The following is a 20,147-nucleotide window of genomic DNA, read 5'->3' as shown; positions in this document are numbered from 1 at the left end:
ATCATCAGCGAATCCAACTATTAAAATTTTTCTCCATCCAAAGGTTGAAGACATTGAAAATGACGAAGAAACTGAGGAAAAACCTAAAATTATTTGCGGAAAAGAACCAAGACAACCAGAAAGGAAAACGAAGGGGAAATCACCAGAACACTTAGGATTCATAGCAAACACAATCAAAAACATACCTGAGAATTTTAAAGACTTGGATAAGTCGAATTTTGAAGAAAAGGCAAAGTGATTACTCACAGTTGACAAAGAAATCAATTCCTTATCCCTAAATGAAACTTGGGAACCATTTGAGCTTCTGTAGGAAAGAAACCTATTGGATGTCGATGGATTTTCAATCTTAAAGAAAATGAAGACGGAACAGTCATTCGTTACAAGCCGAGACTAGTTCAAAGGTTATAGTCAAAAATTCGGAATTGACTACGAATAAACCTTGTAGTTAGATTACGAATAAAGTCGAACTACGAATAAACCTTGTAGCTCGACATACAAACATCAGAAGCTTTCCTGCTGTCGCAGCATATGGTAAAATGCGCGTGACGCATATAGACGTCACTACAACATTTCTACGCGGAAATTTAGAAGAAATATGCATAGAACAGACGGAAGGCACAATTCAACAAAGAAAAGAAGAAAGGTTTTGCAACCTGAAAAAAAAATCTCTGTGGATTAAAGCAGGCCGCTAGAGCATGGAATAAAAGGGTCGAAGAAGTATTAAAGGACAGTACCTTTTCGCAAAGTACGACAGACAAATGCTTGTCTTTAAAGAAAGATTGAAATGACACGATAATTATTATTGTCTATGACATCCTTATAGCATGCAAAAGAGAAAATAAAATCAAAAAAACTAATCAAATCTCTCAAGAAATTCTTCGAAGCAAAAGACTTGGGAGAAATCAGAAACTACTTAGGAATCAACATCGAAAGATATGACAGCAAGTCTCTATTGAGCCAGAAATCAAAAATAGAAAATTTGTCCAAATATCCACAAGCCATCTAATGGATACTTTTGATCCAAAGGAAGAGATCGCTTCACCCCCAGTGCACAATACCAAGTACAGAGAAGCCATCGGAGCCTTACTTTACATAGCCACTGTAACCGGACCGGACATTAACCTAGCAGTGAAACTATTCAGCATGAAAAATAAATCTCCAAATGAGATGGACTGGAAAGCAGTTCTAATAGTTATTCAATATCTGAACTCAGCAAAGGACGTTTACGTACGAACTGACTCTGATAGCCCACCGACACTTTCCTGTAATACGGATGCTGACTATGCATCTGATTTGACCACTAGACGGTCAACTGAGAGAAATTTACTTTTCTTGGGAAATAGCTCAATATCTTCGTCTACAAAGAGACAAAACTGTGTTTCCTTATCATCTACCGAGTCCGAGCTTATTTCATAAAGCTACTGCTGCTCAAGAGCTCAAATGGATATTTGAGGACAATAAGCCCATAATAGCCCTTATCAAACAGGAAAATTGGAATACCAGGCTAAAACATATTAATGTTAAATATTTCTTTTTAGGAGAAAGGAAAGGGAATTAAAACATCGAGATTACATACTGCAATACAAATTTCATGATTGCAGATATTTTCACCAAGCAATTGCCAAACCAAAATTTCTGAAATTAAGAAGTGAACTAAATCTGGTTTCCACCTTTACCCTAAATGCATGATTAAAAGGACGGATTGTTGTAAATTTATCAAGCATTTGAAAAACATCTTTTGTAACTCACCTCTTCTAGTAACCCTAGCAACGCCAAGGTAAAAGCCAAACACGGCTAAAAACGATATCCCATGATCCTTTTGTTCTGTTCTTTATTATTATTACTCTCTCTTTTGTGCTTGTATGTATCTTTAATATATCCGTCGCTTCTTATTATTTTAGTTAAAATTGAATAAATGTGTTTTTGTATGAATAAGTATTTCTATTGTTAATGGATATACGATAAATCATCCTTCACAATAAATTTTATTTCGGAGATTTATCCGCCCCTGCTGGACACATAAATAAAAAGTAAGCAAAGTTTGCCATCTTTATCTTCAATAATATTGTAGAAAAGAAAGACAAATAATCAAAAATGGGAGCAAATAACCTTCTCTGAATAATTTACAGACCCATGACGGCAGGATTTTTGTTTACAGATATCATGGGGAGCTCATCTAGAAGACTGTTTTTCAGACCTTTATACGTTCTCTACCATCAGCACTATGATGGGGAAGCTGTCACATTCACGAATGATCTCGTTTTCTTCGAGTTACTACGAATTCATGAATATTCAGGGTTACATTCATCGAGTGTTGAAAGCAGAAGCTTTACCATATAGCCACAAAAACACCCTAGGCTACATTCCAACAGCACAATGCACGCCCATATTTCAGAACGTTGTTTATGCAACCACAAAATATGACTCTGAGATATGACTGCTAGAAAGTTGGCACAAATGTCATCATGCGCAACATCTGACACCTGACGTCGTCATATCTGGCAAGTTGTGAGTATATATTCAATCTACATTCCATGTACAAATAATAATTAAAAATTTGTATCGTTCATTACCATACCGTGTGCCATCAGTTATGAGCGCTAAAAAGGAACAAACAAAGTAACAAATTCAGCATCTTCCTCTTGGTTTAGGAAAAATTTTAATCATTCATAAGGAGTTTAAATTTTAATCATTCATACATTTACATAATATGTAGTTCTCTTTGCTGCAACCTTTTTGCTTTTCTTAGTGCTTCAATTTCTCGGAAGACTTATAAGGTATTTTTCCGGCCTTCTTAGCATGCCTTCGTAGTGTAGTGGTCGGCATTCTCGGCCCTTATTCGAGAGGCCCGTGATTCGAGTCCGGCAAAGGCATTGCTCATTTTTCATCTTTCTTGCTTCAAAATACCTAATATCTCTACAGACTCAGGTAAATTGCTTGTCAAATTTTGATCCAAAATTGTGTTTTTATTTTGGTTTACGGAAATATCTTTTGCAATTTTTGTTGAATAAATACGGTAAAGGAAAAATAAAATTTCCTCACTAGCATTACATTAAATACGTATTCGTTCTCCGAGAAAAGAGTCCATTTATTCAGTTGAACTGTGGCCCCAGTTAGTCCAACTATTTCTTGTTTTATACTAATAACACCAGAAAGCTTGGGCATGGAATAGCAGAAATATATGGCATTCAATATGACAGCAACTTTTCCTAAAAATAATTGGATTGTTTTTGTTGAGTTTCTGAGAGGAAAAATGAAGGCAATCATATAAATTGCTCTGACAAATAAAATCCAATTTTACAGTTTCAAAAAGAAAGTTCGAATATATTAAATTTTGCCAGTTTCTTCAATATACCGAAAACGCGTCATCTCCCAGGGAGTGTGGTCACCTATAAATCTGATTTCGTTCTTTGGGGAACACTGAAGGGGAAGTTTTTTTATAAATAGACAGCAAGGCATTTCAAGCGTTATAGATTGCAATTACGACCACCATCAAAAAATATCCCATCACATCCCCCGTGGATATATTCTCCAACACACAGAAAAGTTCACAGATATGTCTCAATATAGGGCTCAACTTCAACACTTTCTGTAGAAATCAGTGTGTTGGTGTATTTAATTATAGCAATGCACACGAAGGCTATCTGCCTAAGAGGAGGGATGCCTTCGTGGAGGACTTTCTAAGGGAAACTGGCTCGTATACACGTTACACATGGGAAAAACCACGAAAACGCGCATGCAGCCAGCGCGACTGATTTCTGTTCGCGGAATTCGAACAGAAATCAGTGTGATAAGGTAAGCGGTAATTTCAGTGGAAACTGCCTTGCTGCCTGCAGGATCAAAATATTGTAATTAGCAATCTGCAGTTTCCGAAACTTTCCTTCTTTCTGTAATTCAAAAGTTATATGTCATATGTTTATTCATTTCACGTTCTAATTGCTTTTATTCATAACACTTCATATGATCGTTTCAGCTTGCAGAAGCTTGAATTTCTTTCAGGTTTTAAGGGTATTACCATTCTTTGAGGAAATTGATATAGTTGATAAGTTTAGTTTATTTAAATGAATTTAATTTTTAAGTGAAAATTATTTCTCATTTTGGAAAATATTTGGAAATATTTATTATATCAGAGAAAAAATAAATGTATAAATATTTACTTCCATAGCAAAGAAATTACATAATATATCTGATATCAAGCAGCAAGAGAGAAAATCAAACCGCGAATGGGCTTTTGAAACAAGAAAATAGACGCAACTACTTTAAGTCTCGATATAGACATTAGATTACTGAAATTATCTCTAATTTTTAGTCGCACATTTGACTAATGAAACTGTATGAATTTAGAAAACTAATTATTATATTTTTATATCGATAAATAGCGAAAAAATATTTCACTTTAATTCAATCAATTCCACAGTATGTAGTAATGGTAATGAATTTTTTAAACTGAAGAATATTAACTAAAGTGAGCTTCAAAGCTTAACTCTACATTGAGAATTATTTAGCTTAAAGAATTACTAAATAAAAAAATCAAAGTTAAAGACTTTTTAAGAAGCTTCGAGTCGAAAAACTCTTACATTCTTTCCCCCAAAGTTGTCTGAGATTCTACATCATTTCTTCCTATTTATCAGAACTTAGCCTTCATATAATGAGGCTGTGATAAGTGATAGAGCAAGGCGAGTATAAACGATGTCATTCAGCAGAAGTTAATTCAGATTCTCAGCAGGAGGAAAAATGTATTTCGGTCTTCTTACGGAAGATATATCACATTATGAGAAATTTATGCAACCGCAATTTTATTGTATCATGTACTTCTCATCTGGTAGATTATGAAAGTCATTAACTTTGCCATTATTAAACGGGTGGATACTTTTTTTTTCTTTTTGACCAGACATAAATTTGAATTTTTGCAGCTGAAATGCGTGTATACAAACACACAGAAATCAAACTTTTCATAACTGTATTCCTTAGTTGAGGGAATATAAGTACCCATTAAAGTATGTAGCTTCTTCCCTTCATCAGAGTACGTTTTACAGTTCTTTTAAACGAGGAAACAAAATTGCCATGACTATTTCCCTCTGTTCTATTTAAAATCGTTGCTCTCACTGAACCTATTTTTAGTTTAACCCTCTGAAGTGGGCCACCATAATATTTTGCAGCATTAAAAAGAATTTTATTACAGTTGTCTTTTTTAGCCTTTTAAATAGCCTTTTTTATATAAAGAACATTCTTTCTTTAACAAAATTTCTAGATTCACTATCAATATGTGAACTTCCTCAGTTCTTCCTCAGCAGCCGAACCCTCCGGCGAGTACTCTCCTCAAACGTTGTCCACCAAACCAGTAATCGTCTTTTTCTTAAACTTGAAAGGTTTATCTTAAGTTGCTAACAGTTATTTTTAGTTAAAGACACTGCCCTACCTCTCTTAATTCCAGATTACAATTTCCTGCCAAAACGTGTTTTCAGAATCGTGGTTAAATGGAAACGAAGGAAGAGCACGTATTTAAAGTTGAAGTTCTACTGACTTCGTTAGAGAGCCAGAGATTCTGACCAGCGCGCGTTCGCCTTTTAAGCTACTCTCTCTCTCTCTCTCTCTCTCACTAAAGCTATTTCTACGCTCGGCCGCTCCTGAGTTCAAGCCCAGGTGGAGGCTTTGCTGTAAGCTCCGAGAAAGAGTCAACTGTTAAATTCTTATTTTGAGAAATTAACTCTTCCTGAGTTCTGTTCTCTGTCAATTGAACTAAAGCGATTATTCGCTTACCAGCTCTCAAGATTCCACACATTTAGCTGTAAATTATAAGTTGGAACATTACATTGGCGCCCGAATAATTGTGACGAACTATGCCGTTAGAAAACGAAACGTTTTCATTGACCCCTTCGACCTTTCAGGTCCCTTAGACTTCAACAAATACGATGGAAGGATTCGAATTTATAGTCGAAACTATACGGGCCGCAATGAAGCCAGCCGCAACATTCGACGGCAAAGGCTCAGTGATGACTTTCAAGGAGTAGCTGGACCTGCATTTTACTCTGTATCCAGTAAGCTGGACCTGCATTTTACTCTGTATCTAATAAACGAGGAAGAACAGAAAGTCACAATTTAAACAGAAAGTCACAATAACTACGACGAACCTAAAAGTTCAAGCTCTCAGCTGAAACAAAGGAATTGATAAGTTCTTGTTGGGAGATCCAGGTTCGGAGACTTACAACTGGGAAAATTTCAAGGCAACGTTATTAAAAGCATTTGCAGTTGTGAAAGATAGTGCGAAGCTAGAATAAGAATTGTTTAGCAAATATAAAACTAGTTTTGATGACTTAACGGATTTTATCTGAAGAAAAATTCAAATTTTTATTCTACTATACGGGAAGAGGCCGTATAACGAGTTTTATTGAGGTGATTTTACCGCGTCTACTCCCGCCAGCTCAAGACTTTCTTGAAGTCCGGAACCCGCAAACATTAAAAAACTTGTTCCTATTAGCGGTAAAGTTCAAGAGCAGAAGAAATGTGGAGAACGCGCATGCAAATCAGTTTCGCCAGCATTCAAGGTTTCCTCCGCAGGAAAAACCTCAAGGTCAGCAGAATTCATATCGACAGACGGGGAAAGGTGAAAAGCCCGATAGCAAAAAGACTGTTAAAGGGAAAAGTTTCCGGATACAAAAAAGAAACAGAAAGAAGGGGCGGAAAAGCAAAATTTAACCTAACCGCCGTAATCGAAAAGGGGGCACGGTCACCGAGCGGGAAGAAAGGTCCCTCAGAAATCCACTTGAACACAGTAATGGTACAAAATTTGGCCTCGCCGGAGATACATATTCTACTAAATGATGTCCCGACTACTGCCCTTAAAATCACGGGACAACGGGTAATTGCCACCAAAGGCAAACAGTGTATATGCTTGGGGAAAAGCGCGTTGCATGTAAAAATTAAAACCGAAATGCAGAAAGTAAACTTTCTCGTAGTAAAGGACTTGTTAACTTCAGTAATCTTGGGGGTTGATTTCTTACACGTAGCTAGAGCGAATCTTAATTTCCAAAATTCTACCTTGCAGGTACACATGGACGCTGCAGAAGAAAAAGGGGTACCAGTAAAAAGGGATAGCCAGTAGTAGCTCTTCATCAACTTGGACTAGAAAAAAAAGAAAATGTTGAAAAGTTGGTAGGATTTTTTTTTTTTTTTTTTTCTTTATTCAATGATAAGCCTGGTTTCTGCCAAGTGGTGACACATGCCATTGATACAGGAAATGCCCCTCCAGTCCAGTCTAAGCCGTATAGGTACGACCGTGTAAAAGACTATATCCTGGAAATCATAAAAAAAAATTTTAGATAACAAAATTATTGCGCCAAGCACCAGTCCTTACGCAAGTCCGGTGGTGCCTTGCAGAAAGAAAAATGGGCTACCGCTCGAGCACCCGGACTCGTGGAGGTTTGTTGAAACACAAATCAGAAGTGGGATAATTCTGAAACCTAAGCTTAAGGATACAATGATTTGTACATGTAAATAAGATGTAAAGAATTTGAATTTCAGGGTATGTGCATTGATTGATGTAATATATTTATTATAAAATTTAACTTTGTTATTCTTTTTTTTTGGCAAAAGACTAATTATTTTTTCATTTATTTAAATTTCGAAATATATTAAGAACGTCAAACTTACAAAATACCAATAACTGTGTTCTACTAAGTTGCCTAATTGGAAGTTAATAATAATACCATATATATATATATATATATATTTGCATTTGAATAAGTACGAAAATGTCTATATTCGGTAAGGCAAAGAAGTGCGATTTAAGAATATTAGCAGAAGAATTGAGAGAACATGTAAATGAGAGTCATAAAATGAGCGATTTGAAAAAGAAAATTTTGGCTAGAAAAGAGTACGATGAAGAATGCGCCAAAAAATGGTTGAACATTATAATAAATGAAAGAAAGGAAAAAGAAGAAACTGAAAAACGTAGGCGAAAAGAAGAATATGAGAAACGAAAACGAAAGTATGAAATGAAATTTGAACTGCAAAAATTACGTATTGAAGCAGAAAGTAGACCTACAGATTCTGGCTAGTGGTATGCACAAGAATCCAAAGTTAGAGCTTCATCGTTTGATACAAAAATTTTAACCTGACGAGAGTGATATCAGTTTATATTTAATCATGTTTGAACGTTTGGCTGAACAAGTTAAAATATCAGAAAATACATGGGTTACTCATTTGCTTGGCTTATTGCCGTATGATATTGCTCAGTTAATCGCAAGAGAAACGGATGAGATTGCAAACGATTATAAAGAAGTTAAAAGGATATATTAAAACGGTACAAGATGACGCCTGAAAAATTTCGCCAAAAGTGTTTTACACACAGTAAGTGTGTAGGAAACGCATAGAAGAATTTTGCGTATGAGTTAAGAATTTTTTTTTAATGAATGGATAAGTGGAATTAAAGTAGATACTTTTTAGATACTGAGAGACCTTATTATAGCGGATCAGATAAAACGTAATGTGTCTCCGGAAGTAAAAGATCATTTTATTGACGTCTGGTCTCAGTTGATTTCACCAACTTATTTATTTGAAAAACCAGATGATTATGATACCTTGAAGTCAACTTTAGAGGATAAACAACCGCGTAAAGAAGTGTAACAAACGAAACTCCTTTAAAGATCCAGTTGCTACAATCAACGAAATCAAAAAACTCTATGGTATCACACATAATGAAAACGGTGAACCAAAATGCTTCAGTTGAAATAATTTTGGACACATTTCAAAGGACTGTCCACTGTCAAAACCAGTAGTAATGTGCCGAAAATGTAATAAAACAGGTCATAAAGCCAAAAATTGTGTTACTAAAGCTGAAAATAATCATTGAAATGATAAAAATTATTCTGTTGAGCAAGTTGGCAAAAATTCAGAAGAGAGCAATTCACGTTTGAAGAAAGCAAAACTGAATAATTCTGAAGAAGTACAGGCTTTAATTGATACGGGGAGTTCTTGTTGTCTCTTAAGGATTTCAGTTGCTCAGAAACTTCAAGTGAAACCCGAACCTGCTGTGAAAGAATTGTATAGTTTTGGAAATCAAAGGGTGCCTGCAGTGACCTCTATACGAATGATTAAAGCCGATATTGAAGGTGATAATGTAAAACGTCAAGGCATAAAATATACCAATAATTGTACCAATACCTTGTTCCTGATAATGCACAGCCAGTTGATCTAATCATCGGACAGACATAGCTTGATCTCCCTCACATCGCTTATATCAGAATAGAAAAAAGATTTCACTTCGGGTATCGAGAAGATAATCTATTTAGTAACCTCCAAATTGATGAAAAAATAGATCGAGTCTGACTTAAAGCTCTTGAGGCAAACGAATAAAGGAAAATACGATCAGTCTTGTCAGTTCTCAAACAGATTTTGTAGATAATGGATTAATTATGATATAAAATCCTTCCGAAAGTATCTGCTGTTTATTGGAAATTAAAAATGGCGAAACTTGTATACCAGTGATTAACGTTGGCGATAGAAGCATTAAGCTCCAAAAAGATCAGTGTGTTGGGAGAGCAGAAGAAGTTGAACTATGTTTAAATACTGAAATTTCTGAATTGAGCTCGAACTTAGCAAAAACGGAAAATACTAACAACATAAAAGTTCCTATAAGTTTAAGTGAAGTTAAAATTGGCTCGGATCTCGAAGTTGATCACTAGCAAGAGTTACTGCGTCTTCTGAATACATACAGAGATTGCTTCTCACTAAATATTTCAGAATTAGGGTGCACAGATCTCATAAAAATGGACATTAAGGAAATCGAAGGTTCAAAGCCAGAATGTATGCATTAGAACAAATGCAAGATCAAAGAAATAGTTTAAGAAAGGAAGGAAAATGGAATTGTAACAGAAACGCGATCCCCATATGCTAGTCCTGTCATATTAATAAAGAAAAAGACCGGTGAATACAGATTAGTTGTTGAATACTGGCGTCTCAATAGTCAAACTATAAAGGATAAATTTCCTTTGCCTAAAATAGACTTATTAGAACAATTGCATGAGTGTAGTCTCTTTACAACGCTAGATTTAGCACACGGATATTTACAGATTCCAATAACTGAAAGTGCAAAATTGAAAACTGCTTTCGTAACACTGGATGAAAGTGGACAATTTGAAAAAATGAATTTTGGCTTGACTAACGCTCCTGTGGAATTTCAACGATTGATGTATCACGCATTATCCTCATCGTGTAATAAAGAAGTGTTGTGCTACCTTGACGATATACTTGTTCCAGCAAGAACTTGGGAAGAAATGATTCAGAAATTAATTAAACCTTTGCGGCACAGTGTGTCCGGTTTGGACACACCTAAAAATTTCCTTCTGGACGCACAGAAAAATTGAATGAAAAAGGATTTATAGGTTACTATAGGTTACTCTGTACCTTCTTTATTTATAGTATATGGCAGCTCAACACAAACCAGTCCATATATTTTAGCCATGTTTAGTTTTTTAAGACCCTCATTTTTCAAGGAAATCTTCCAGATTATTTTTACGGTATAAAAGGAATTGTTTGAAAAAAAAAATCTACATTATTTTTTGGCTGTATGATAATCTTCTTATTCTATATTAGTTTTAAATTTTTACCTTGAAATCTAGCCTAAAATCAAACGGCGAACCCTAGGTGTGCCCAGACTGGGCTCACCGATAATCTAGGACAACTGAGAGTGTATTCTTTGTTTCTCCGCATCTCATCGGTCAGTTCATTGACAACAATGCTCGTTTCAGCACTCTCTTCGAAGCTCTACTCAATCAGCATGCCACTTTGTGCACACTCACAGAATTAAAACGATAACTGCTATCTTCACAAAATTTTACTTGTGTACTCCTCTAGGCCTAATTAGATTGCCTACCTTTTTTCATCAAAACTCCGACTTTAAAAGGCAACGTGCCGGAAAGGGTTAAAGCATTTTAAGCACTACGTGTAGCCAAGCTAACCCTGAAGTTACGGAAATGTGAATGTGCCAAACAAGAAATAGAATATTTAGGCTTTGTTATCAATAAAAACGGAATAAAGGCAGGATCAAGAAAAATTGAAGTAATATGAAAATTCCCACAACCTGAAAACATTCATGAAGTTCGAGGATTTCTTGGTTTAACAAGTTTTCTTAGAAGATTTATTCTAAATTATGCCTTAAAGCTGGACCATTGACTCAACTAACTAAGAAAAATCAAACATTCAGATGGGAAGAAAGTCAGCAGAATTCTTATACAGTGCTGAAAAACGAACTAACAAATCAACCAATTTTACCTTTGTACAACCCTAAAGCTCAAACAGAAGACCATACTGATGCATGCTCAGAGGGTATTGCTGGCATGTTACTTGAACTCGGAAGTGACGGCAAATGGAATCTTGTCTTCTGCGTGAGTAAGGCTGTGTTCAGACGGCGGCGTAAGGGCATAGAGGCGTAGTCATAAGGGCATAAAATACAGGAATTCCGTTCACACATGCGAGAACGGGGTGTAAGATGTGGCCAATGAGAGAAGCTAAATTTGCGCATGCGTGGATGTGCCTACAACTTTCCCGCGCTGTTCTCCTGCTCGATTGATTTTCCGCGTTCGCTCTGCTTATTTTGTGACAGCGAAATCTTCTGTAGAACGCCGCTTCGTTTTAGCTTCGCTCTGATTGGTCGACGCTTATCCCAAACTCGGCGTAAAGTTGAAAACTTTGAACCCTATGCCAAGAGCCCTAAACCAGATTTTGTGACGTTGCACAAACTGGTTGCCTTGGCAACGGAGCTCGGCTTTAACCACTTTTCCCCTTTACGCCCCCGTCTGAACGAAGCTTAAGAAGACAACGGAAGTTGAAAAGAATTATCACTCGAGTAAACTTGAGCTAATGACAATTGCCTGGAGTTTCGACAGACTTCGACAATTCCTACTCGGTATTGAATTTACGGTAGTTACCGACTGACAAGCATTGGTTTACATGAATGCAATTCCCCAATTGCTCGTTGGAGTATCCTTATTCAAGAGTATAACTTTGAAATACGCCATAAACCAGGTATTAAAATGTCTCATATTGATGCTATCAGTAGAACACATGTCATTCATTCGTCAGATACCATGCATTCTTTGATAGAAGATAATTTAGAAGTTTGTTTGACCTTAAATTTAGATGAACAAATTCTTGATACAGCATGCAGATAAAGTTAAGAGAATTAATAACGATTTTGAAGAAAGACAAAAGTAAAAGAACGAAAGAAGAAAATCAATAAGTGGAGAATTTTGTTTTGAAAAGGAATAGACTGTTCCGTATTGTGGAGGATGGAGAAAAGAAGTTATTATACGCCGTACCTAAAAACATGAGAAAAAGCATAGTTGTGAAGTTTCATGACCTTATGGGATATTTTGCTGTTGATAGGACTGTCTCAAAAATCAAAGAACTGTACTGGTTTCCTGCTATGAAGAGATATGTTCTTCGACATGTATCAATGCGTTTCGAATGTCTCATCAACAAAGTTCCAGGTGGAAAAAGACATGGACTTTTGCATCTTATTACCCCAGGGCGTAGACCTTTTGCAACAATAAACATTGATAATCATCATCACAAGTTCTAAAAGAAACAAGGAATTGTTAGTCGTTATTGATAATATGACCAGATTCGTTCGATTGTATACTGTGAAAAACACATCTTCGAAAAACGTACTGAAATCATTGATGAGTTCATAGAAGAATTTGTATTACCAGATCGTATAATATCAAATCGAGGTTCTTGTTTTACTTCAAAGGAATTTCTAAACTTTTGCAAGGAAAAGGGAATTCTTCATACATTAAATTTAACTTGCAACCTACAAGGAAATGGTATGCTTGAGAGATCGAACAAAACAACTTTATCAACGATAGTAACATCAATGAAAAGTAAAGAACAAAAGGATTGGGACAAAAGAATTAAAGAAGCTGAGAGAAACTTGAATAACACAATAAATAAAACTATTGGGAAAACACCATTTGAAATACTTCATGAATATATATACCACGATTTCAAGATGGAGTTTTGAGATTTCTTGCTGATGAAGAAGCAAAAGTTTGGAAGGAACATGAAAAACTACAAAAAGAAGCTACAGAAAAAATTGCTAGAGAACAAGAAAAAAATGAAAATTTATTATGACAAGAAGAAATCGGAATCTCTATCATTTGAACGAGGAAAGATAGTAGTAGTTAAAAGGAATTCAAAATCTACAGGAGAATAAACCAAAACTCAACCTAAGTATCGTGGTTCAATGGTTGTGACAGTACTTCCGGGCGACAATTATAGAATATCACAACTAGAAGAAGCCTACGATGGTCGCTTTTATACACCACTGCACATGCAAGTCAACTAAAACCTTGGAAAAATGCAGAAGTTCCTTGGAAGAATGGGAAGAATGAATGAGTTCCTTGAAACCTTGGAAAGTTTCAAGGAAACCTTGAAAACTTTCCTTGAAACCTTGGAAAGTTTCAAGGAAAGTTCCTTGAAACCTTGGAAGAATGAAGTGATGATAACAATGACAACGATGACGATGACGAACTTAAAACGCCCAAGTGAACAGTGCGTAAACCATTGCGTTACAGAGACTTTGTGTAGGACTTATAGAACTTTCTTAATTATATTTTATTTTTCTCCTAATTATTATTATTATATTTTGTTTTCGTTTATTTGTTGTTTTAATGTATGTTAAGATTTGGTTCAATTGAGGACAAATGAAAAGTCAGGATGGTCAAATGTAAGCACGATTGTAAATTATTTATTGTTACTAGACATAATATCTATTGAGAAATGGCAACAGCTAATTTTCGGATGTCGCTCTATTTTATATTATTTTAAAAATATTAAGATGCAGTACAATTGAAATGTATATTGGTACTATGCAGTAAGAACGTCTGTTATGTTATGTACGTTTACGAATACATTACGTGTAGGTTATTAAGTAACGAGTACGATTTATCTTTAAATAAATGTTTGTTTGTCCTTTACAATCGTTTTATGAGTGATTAACTACAAAAGGAAGCTAACACTATTATGTAGCCTAACCGAAAAATTTGAAAGTTTTAGACCTGTGATAGAATCTCGTGATAAATTGCCACACTAAAACACGCTAAAAGTTAAATTACAAGAAGCTAAAAGTCGCCGATTTAAAGGGCAAGAAAACAGCCAAGTGCACGATGCGTTAGTTGCTAAATATAACGGCAACGCAAAAAAGTCTAAAAAGGCGAAAACTTTCCAGTGTTGCAATTGTAATAGAAAAGGCCACAAAGCATCAAAATGCAGACAAAACAAAAACCCTAGTCAAGAATTCCCTAAACCAAGTTGTTCTCCCACAATTGTGAATACAACGCGAGAATTAGGAACACATAATTAGTATCTTGATTCGGGAGCAACCGCACACATGTGCAATGACAGACGTATACTTACGTCAATATCTGAGATAAAAAGTGAAGTTCAATTAGCAAATAATGAGTTTTTAAGAGTTTAAAGGGAAAGTTGAAATTTATGCAAGTGTCTATTCAAGTTCACAACACCAAATACTTAATGATGTAGTATATGTTCCCAACCTAAAAATGAACTTACCGTATTTACGCGAATCTAATGCGCATCGTTTTTGGCCAAATGTAGTACTCAAAATTGGGGTGCGCATTAGATTCGAGTGCAAAGTTCGCCGATGACGTCAACCAAATTTAAATCGTAACAATGGATTACTGTATTTCTCGACTACATTTACCGTTACATTTATGGTTGACACATTATTGCATAGAGGATACAAACTGCAGAGTACGTAGTCACGAAATGTAGGGCAAGCAGAGAAGAATGTCATATGACGCTACTTTCAAACGTAAAGTAATTCTTTATCCTGAAAGAAATGGCAATAGAAAGGCTGGGAGAGAGTTCAACGTAGCTGAGAGCAATGTTCGCTTGTGGCGGCAACAGAAATTGGCACTGTTTGCAACTAAAACTAGTAGAAAGAACTTCACTGGCCCTCGCAAAGGAAGACACCCTAAAATTGAAGAAAAAGTTTTGGAATTTGTACGTGAAAGGAGGAAGAATGGACAACCTGTGACTAGTGACACTATAAGAAATAAAGCAAAAGAGGAGGCTGAAGTTCTTGGAATACCGAAACCAGAGTTTAAAGCTAGCCGTGGATGGGTGGATCGGTTGATGAAGCGGATGGGCTTATCTCTAAAACGCCGTACAACAATATGCCAAAAGCTTCCTGCAGATTTTGAGGGAAAACTACTAACATTTTAGCGGTATGTCATCACACTTCGGAAGGAAAAGAATTTTTCAATGGGGCAAATTGGCAATGCTGACGAGACGCCAATTTGGTTTGATATGCCTCCTAACTACACCATTACGTAGAAGGGGACTAAGTTATCATCAAAATAGTGAATAAAGACGTTTACTATTAATCACTGATTGTAGAAACTGTTAGCTAGATAGAAATGTTACGCTTTATTTCATGTTCATACTTTACGATATGTACCGTATATACGGTAGTGGTAATTAACAATGATTGTTTCACATAACAATAGCCCACTAATAGGTTAATTCTATGTTATGCTACTTTATGTATAAATCCATTGTTGTATAAAATATGGTATCTAAATTTAAATAAAATTATCATACCATTGATTGATAGTTTATATACAAATCCATTGTTGTATAAAATAAGATTCAATAAATTCCTCATACCATTGATGCGCATTACATTCGCCGACAAAAAATTGTTTTATTATTTAAAGTTTTAAAATGGGGATGCGCATTAGATTCGATGGCGCATTAGATTCGCAGAAATACGGTAATTTCAGTTAATGCATTAATGCAACGTAAATGTTCTCTTTACTTTAGAAATAACCATGAGTGGATTAAAGGCAAAAATAAATTTTACATGCAACGAAGCAAAACGGTCTATATGTTGTAAATCAACAGGACGTAATCGAAGTTTCAAATGTCGCAAAGGATACTATGAATAATTCAAACAGTAAACTGAAACTATGGCATGAAAGGTGTGGTCACTTAAATCTAGCCGACTTAAAAATAATACATTCCAACAAGTTGGCACACGGTCTAAACACTTCATCAAAATGTAATAATCAAACTATATTTTGTGAAAGTCTACCAAATGCAAACAAACAAGGTTACCATTCCCAAAGGAAACGCAAGCAGTAAACCGTGACGTACTTGAACTTATACACACCAATATATGTGGTCCTATCAATGTTACATCTTTAGGTGGTGCGAAATACTTCATAACATTCATCGACGACAAATCGCGGAAAATTACTGTGTACACCTTACGGAAAAGGTCGGAAGCTCTTGAAGCATTTAAAAAGTACAATTTCCAGGTTGAGAAGCAAACGGGGAAGCAACTGAAAATACTCCGCAACGATAATTCAAAAGAATTTAAAAGTCAAGAATTTAATCAATTCTTGGAAAAGGAGGGCATTAAACGCCAGTTTTCAGTGGGGTATAGACCACGACAGAACGGAGTTGCAGAACGCGCCAATCGTACCCTGGTTGAAATGGCCAGATGTCTGCTGTTTAAATCAAAATTACCTCAAGGATTGTGGGCAGAAATGATGAAAACAGCCGCTTACATTCGTAACCAATGTCCAACTAAAATCAAAAACGCCGGAAGAAATATAGTCTAGAAGAAAGCCTACATACTGTATCTCATTTCAAGATCATAGGAAGCAAAGCTTTTGCATTACCAGCTTCAAACCGGAAAAACAAATTTCTCCCGAAAAGTAAAGAATACATTCTTATTGGATATTCTGAGGAAGCAAAAGCATATCGCCTATGTAGTACTGTGAAGTAACACAAACTTGTGAAGTAACACAAAGTCGTGATGTCAGATTTTTGGAATCTTCGGAAACAGAAGCCAGCTCGAAAACTTCAACCGATTGCAAACAGAAATCCACAGAGTTTGTTCCTACTGAAGAAGAATCAGAAAGAAATCTATTGAAGAAGATTCAGAAAACAAGAATTCTGAAATGTCAAATGAAAGGAGAGCAGAAGCTGAAGAAAACACAATTCAAGGTCAAAGTTCAGAAAGAGGACCGGGAAAACCTAAATTTCTGAAAACAGGAAAACTAGGTAGACCAAGAAAAATCTATCAGCAAAAACGCGCTAATTTGGTAAATTCTTAAGTTTTTGCGGATCCAGAAACTGTAGAAGCTTTATCCAGATCAGATGCAGATAAGTGGAGAGCAGCTATGCAAGAAGAATACAATTCGTTAATGAAGAACAACAATACATGGGAATTAACCAATTTGCCAGAAAATAGAAAAGTCATTGGTTGCAATTAGGTATTCCGAATAAAGCGAAAAGCGGACGGCAGTCGATTGGTACGAAGCCAGACTCTTCGCCAAAGGATACTCGCAAAATAGGAATGGAATGTGGAACAGATAATACGGAAACGTATTCACCCGAAGTTCGCTACAACTCTATACGAACATTACTGGCTTTAGCTGCTGTATATGACTTGAAAATATATCAAATAGATGTTTAAACAGCTTATCTGAACGGGAAAATTTATGAAGAGATCTTCATGTCTCAACCAGAAGATTTCGTAACTTTCGAAGGCAAAGTTTGCAATCTAAAAAAGTCAATCTACGGACTAAAGCAAGAAGTACGAATGTGGAATATGAAATTAGACGAAGCTTTGCGAAAACTCAAATTCGAAAAGTTAACGTCGGATGACTGCATATATGTTCAAGAAAGATCAGATGACTGAATCATAATCGTTATTTATGTAGATGACTTAATTCTAACTAAAAGCGAATCTTCCATGATACATATTAAGAAAACACTCAACAAAACTTTTTAAATGAGAGATTTAGGTAAAATAAAACAGTGTTTAGGAATTAACATCGAAGATAATGAAAATGTATCAATTAGCCAAATTCAGTACATAAAAGAAATCTTGGCTAAATACGGTATGCAAAAATGTAAACCAATAATAACACCGTTAGATCGTAACATTAAACTATTCAAACGTCGCCAAAGACAATGAAAGTGTACACAAATTAAGTATCAATCATAATTCGAACCCTTAATTTATTTAGCTGTATCTACCTGAGCTGATATTGCAAATTCTGTTAGCAGACCTAGTCAATTTAACAGTAACCCGAAATATTTTCACGGGATTCAAGCAAAACGCTTACTACAATTACTTAACCCGTTTAGTACGGGCGTGTCATATATGCATCAGCAGCAAACGTTATCTCACGGCCGGGTGTATCATATTTGAATCGCCATTTAGTTCACTCTATGACCGGGCGTACCACATTTGACTTTTTAGATAGAACATTTAATTAGTATTTTTTTTTGGCCGCTAGATGTAGCTGTATGTCTGTTATGGTGAAATATATCGAAAGTTAAATATGTTTACCTTCATTCCTGCGCAATGTTTTTTATTTTTGGTAATGAGAGTGAGATTCGTGGGTGGGTGTTGAGCAATGTAGTCTCTTTAACTGCGTCATTTAATATAAACAAATGCACGTGTTCTCGCTGCATTGAGGAAGTTTTTATTTTTGTTTTTGCGATATATAGTGGGATAGACGTTCTATCATTAGAGATTTTTTTTATTACTCTTAGATTTTTCAGGCTTTGAGATGAATTTTTTTTTTATCGTCAGCGAAAGGTATTTTTTTTAATGGCAAACGAAAGCAATAACTAAACGTAGAATATACACAAATGCTAATTCGTTAGTGTTGAGTAATGTAATGGCTCTTACTGCGTCATTTTACATAAACAAATGAACATGTTCTCGATTCTCTGGAATACTTTTAATTTATTAATTTTTCTTATTTTATTTTTTATCCCGTTATAGTGTAGTAGATGTTCTATCATTAGACTTTTTTATTACTCTGACTTTTCCGGCATTGAGACGAATATTTTCTATCGCTTAGCGAAAGGTTTTTTTCTTTTTTTTAATGTCAAAACGAAAGCTTTATCTGACCGTAGAATATATACAATTGCTAAATGAGTCAAATTTGCTGAGTAAAATAGCAGCAGATGTTATATTCCTGTAACATGTACAACGTTGGACTTTGCGTACACCCATGTTTCAAAGAATATCGATTGTTTGAATATTTTTCCATATATATTTATTTGTGGGATAAGGAGAAAATTATATTACTCTAGAATGAGTATTTTGTAAAATTTTTAAAGGAAATATAATAATAAAGCTTTAAAATTAATTCTTACAACTACCTGAATATCCTTCTCATAAAGTACCAAAAATTGGAACAATTGGATGAAAAATTTAATTTATACGAATTTTTTTCCAAAGTTAGGCTTAGCAACGCGAATTGCCCATCCCAAGACAACGCATCTGGTTAACGCGCCATCCCAAGACAATGCTTCGGTAACAGAGATGCCCGTCGTGAACAGGTTAAATCTACGCTAAACATGAAGATAACTTATAGCAAAACAAGTGAAAATCTGAAATGTTATGTAGACGCGGATTGCGCAGAAAATACTCTCGACAGGAAATCATTTAGTGGCTATAGTTTCACATTAGCTGGAAGCCCGATTTCCTGGGAATCATGCAAGCAAAGAAAAGTAGCGCTACCACGCACTGAAGCAGAATGCATAGCGTTAACTGAAGCTTCAAAAGAAGTGATACACTTGTGTTTGCTATTAAGAGAGTTAGGTTTTTCGGAAAAGATAACAAAGCCAATTGTGTTGTAAAATAACAATCAAAGTGTACAACATTTAGTGAAAAATCCAGTTCATCACTCTCCAACAAAACACATCGATACTCGGTTTCATTACATAATAGAGTTATGTGCTAATAAACACACTGATATTAAGTAGGTGTCTACAGCAGAAATGCCAGCCGACATTTTAACGAAGAATCCTGGCATAAACAAGCACAGGAAATGCATGAATCTATTAGAACTTGAACTTTAACTAATGAATGTCATTATATGTTTTATTCTCTTTTTCAGCTCATCGAGGGAGAGCATTGGATTTGCATTCCTCCCGATTGTGCCTGCACTGAGCGCAAATGGTAAACTATATAATCAGTGGTGGAATCCTCCTGACGAAGATAGAAAGAACGTGTGGTGTTGACTGTGTGTCCTTCCGGTTCTGCTAAAGACTGTGTCCTTCTTGATATGCCTATCCAAGGTATTTGTCAA

The 20,147-nt window shown here is 35.5% G+C and overlaps 1 protein-coding gene across 1 annotated transcript; it reads left to right on the top strand.

Annotated features, from left to right (window-relative positions):
• Nucleotides 1-1,005: 1,005 nt before the first annotated feature.
• Nucleotides 1,006-1,416, top strand: LOC146992886 (uncharacterized). The gene has a single exon (XM_085808820.1). The coding sequence runs from the start codon at nt 1,006-1,008 to the stop codon at nt 1,414-1,416; it is 411 nt and encodes a 136-aa protein (XP_085664946.1).
• Nucleotides 1,417-20,147: the final 18,731 nt, after the last annotated feature.

This window comes from Stegodyphus dumicola, chromosome X2 (genome assembly GCF_044657685.1).
Source record: "Stegodyphus dumicola isolate Sdum_Otavi_A_Nest chromosome X2, ASM4465768v1".
Taxonomy (NCBI): domain Eukaryota; kingdom Metazoa; phylum Arthropoda; class Arachnida; order Araneae; family Eresidae; genus Stegodyphus; species Stegodyphus dumicola.
This window is presented reverse-complemented; position numbering and strand designations above follow the sequence as displayed.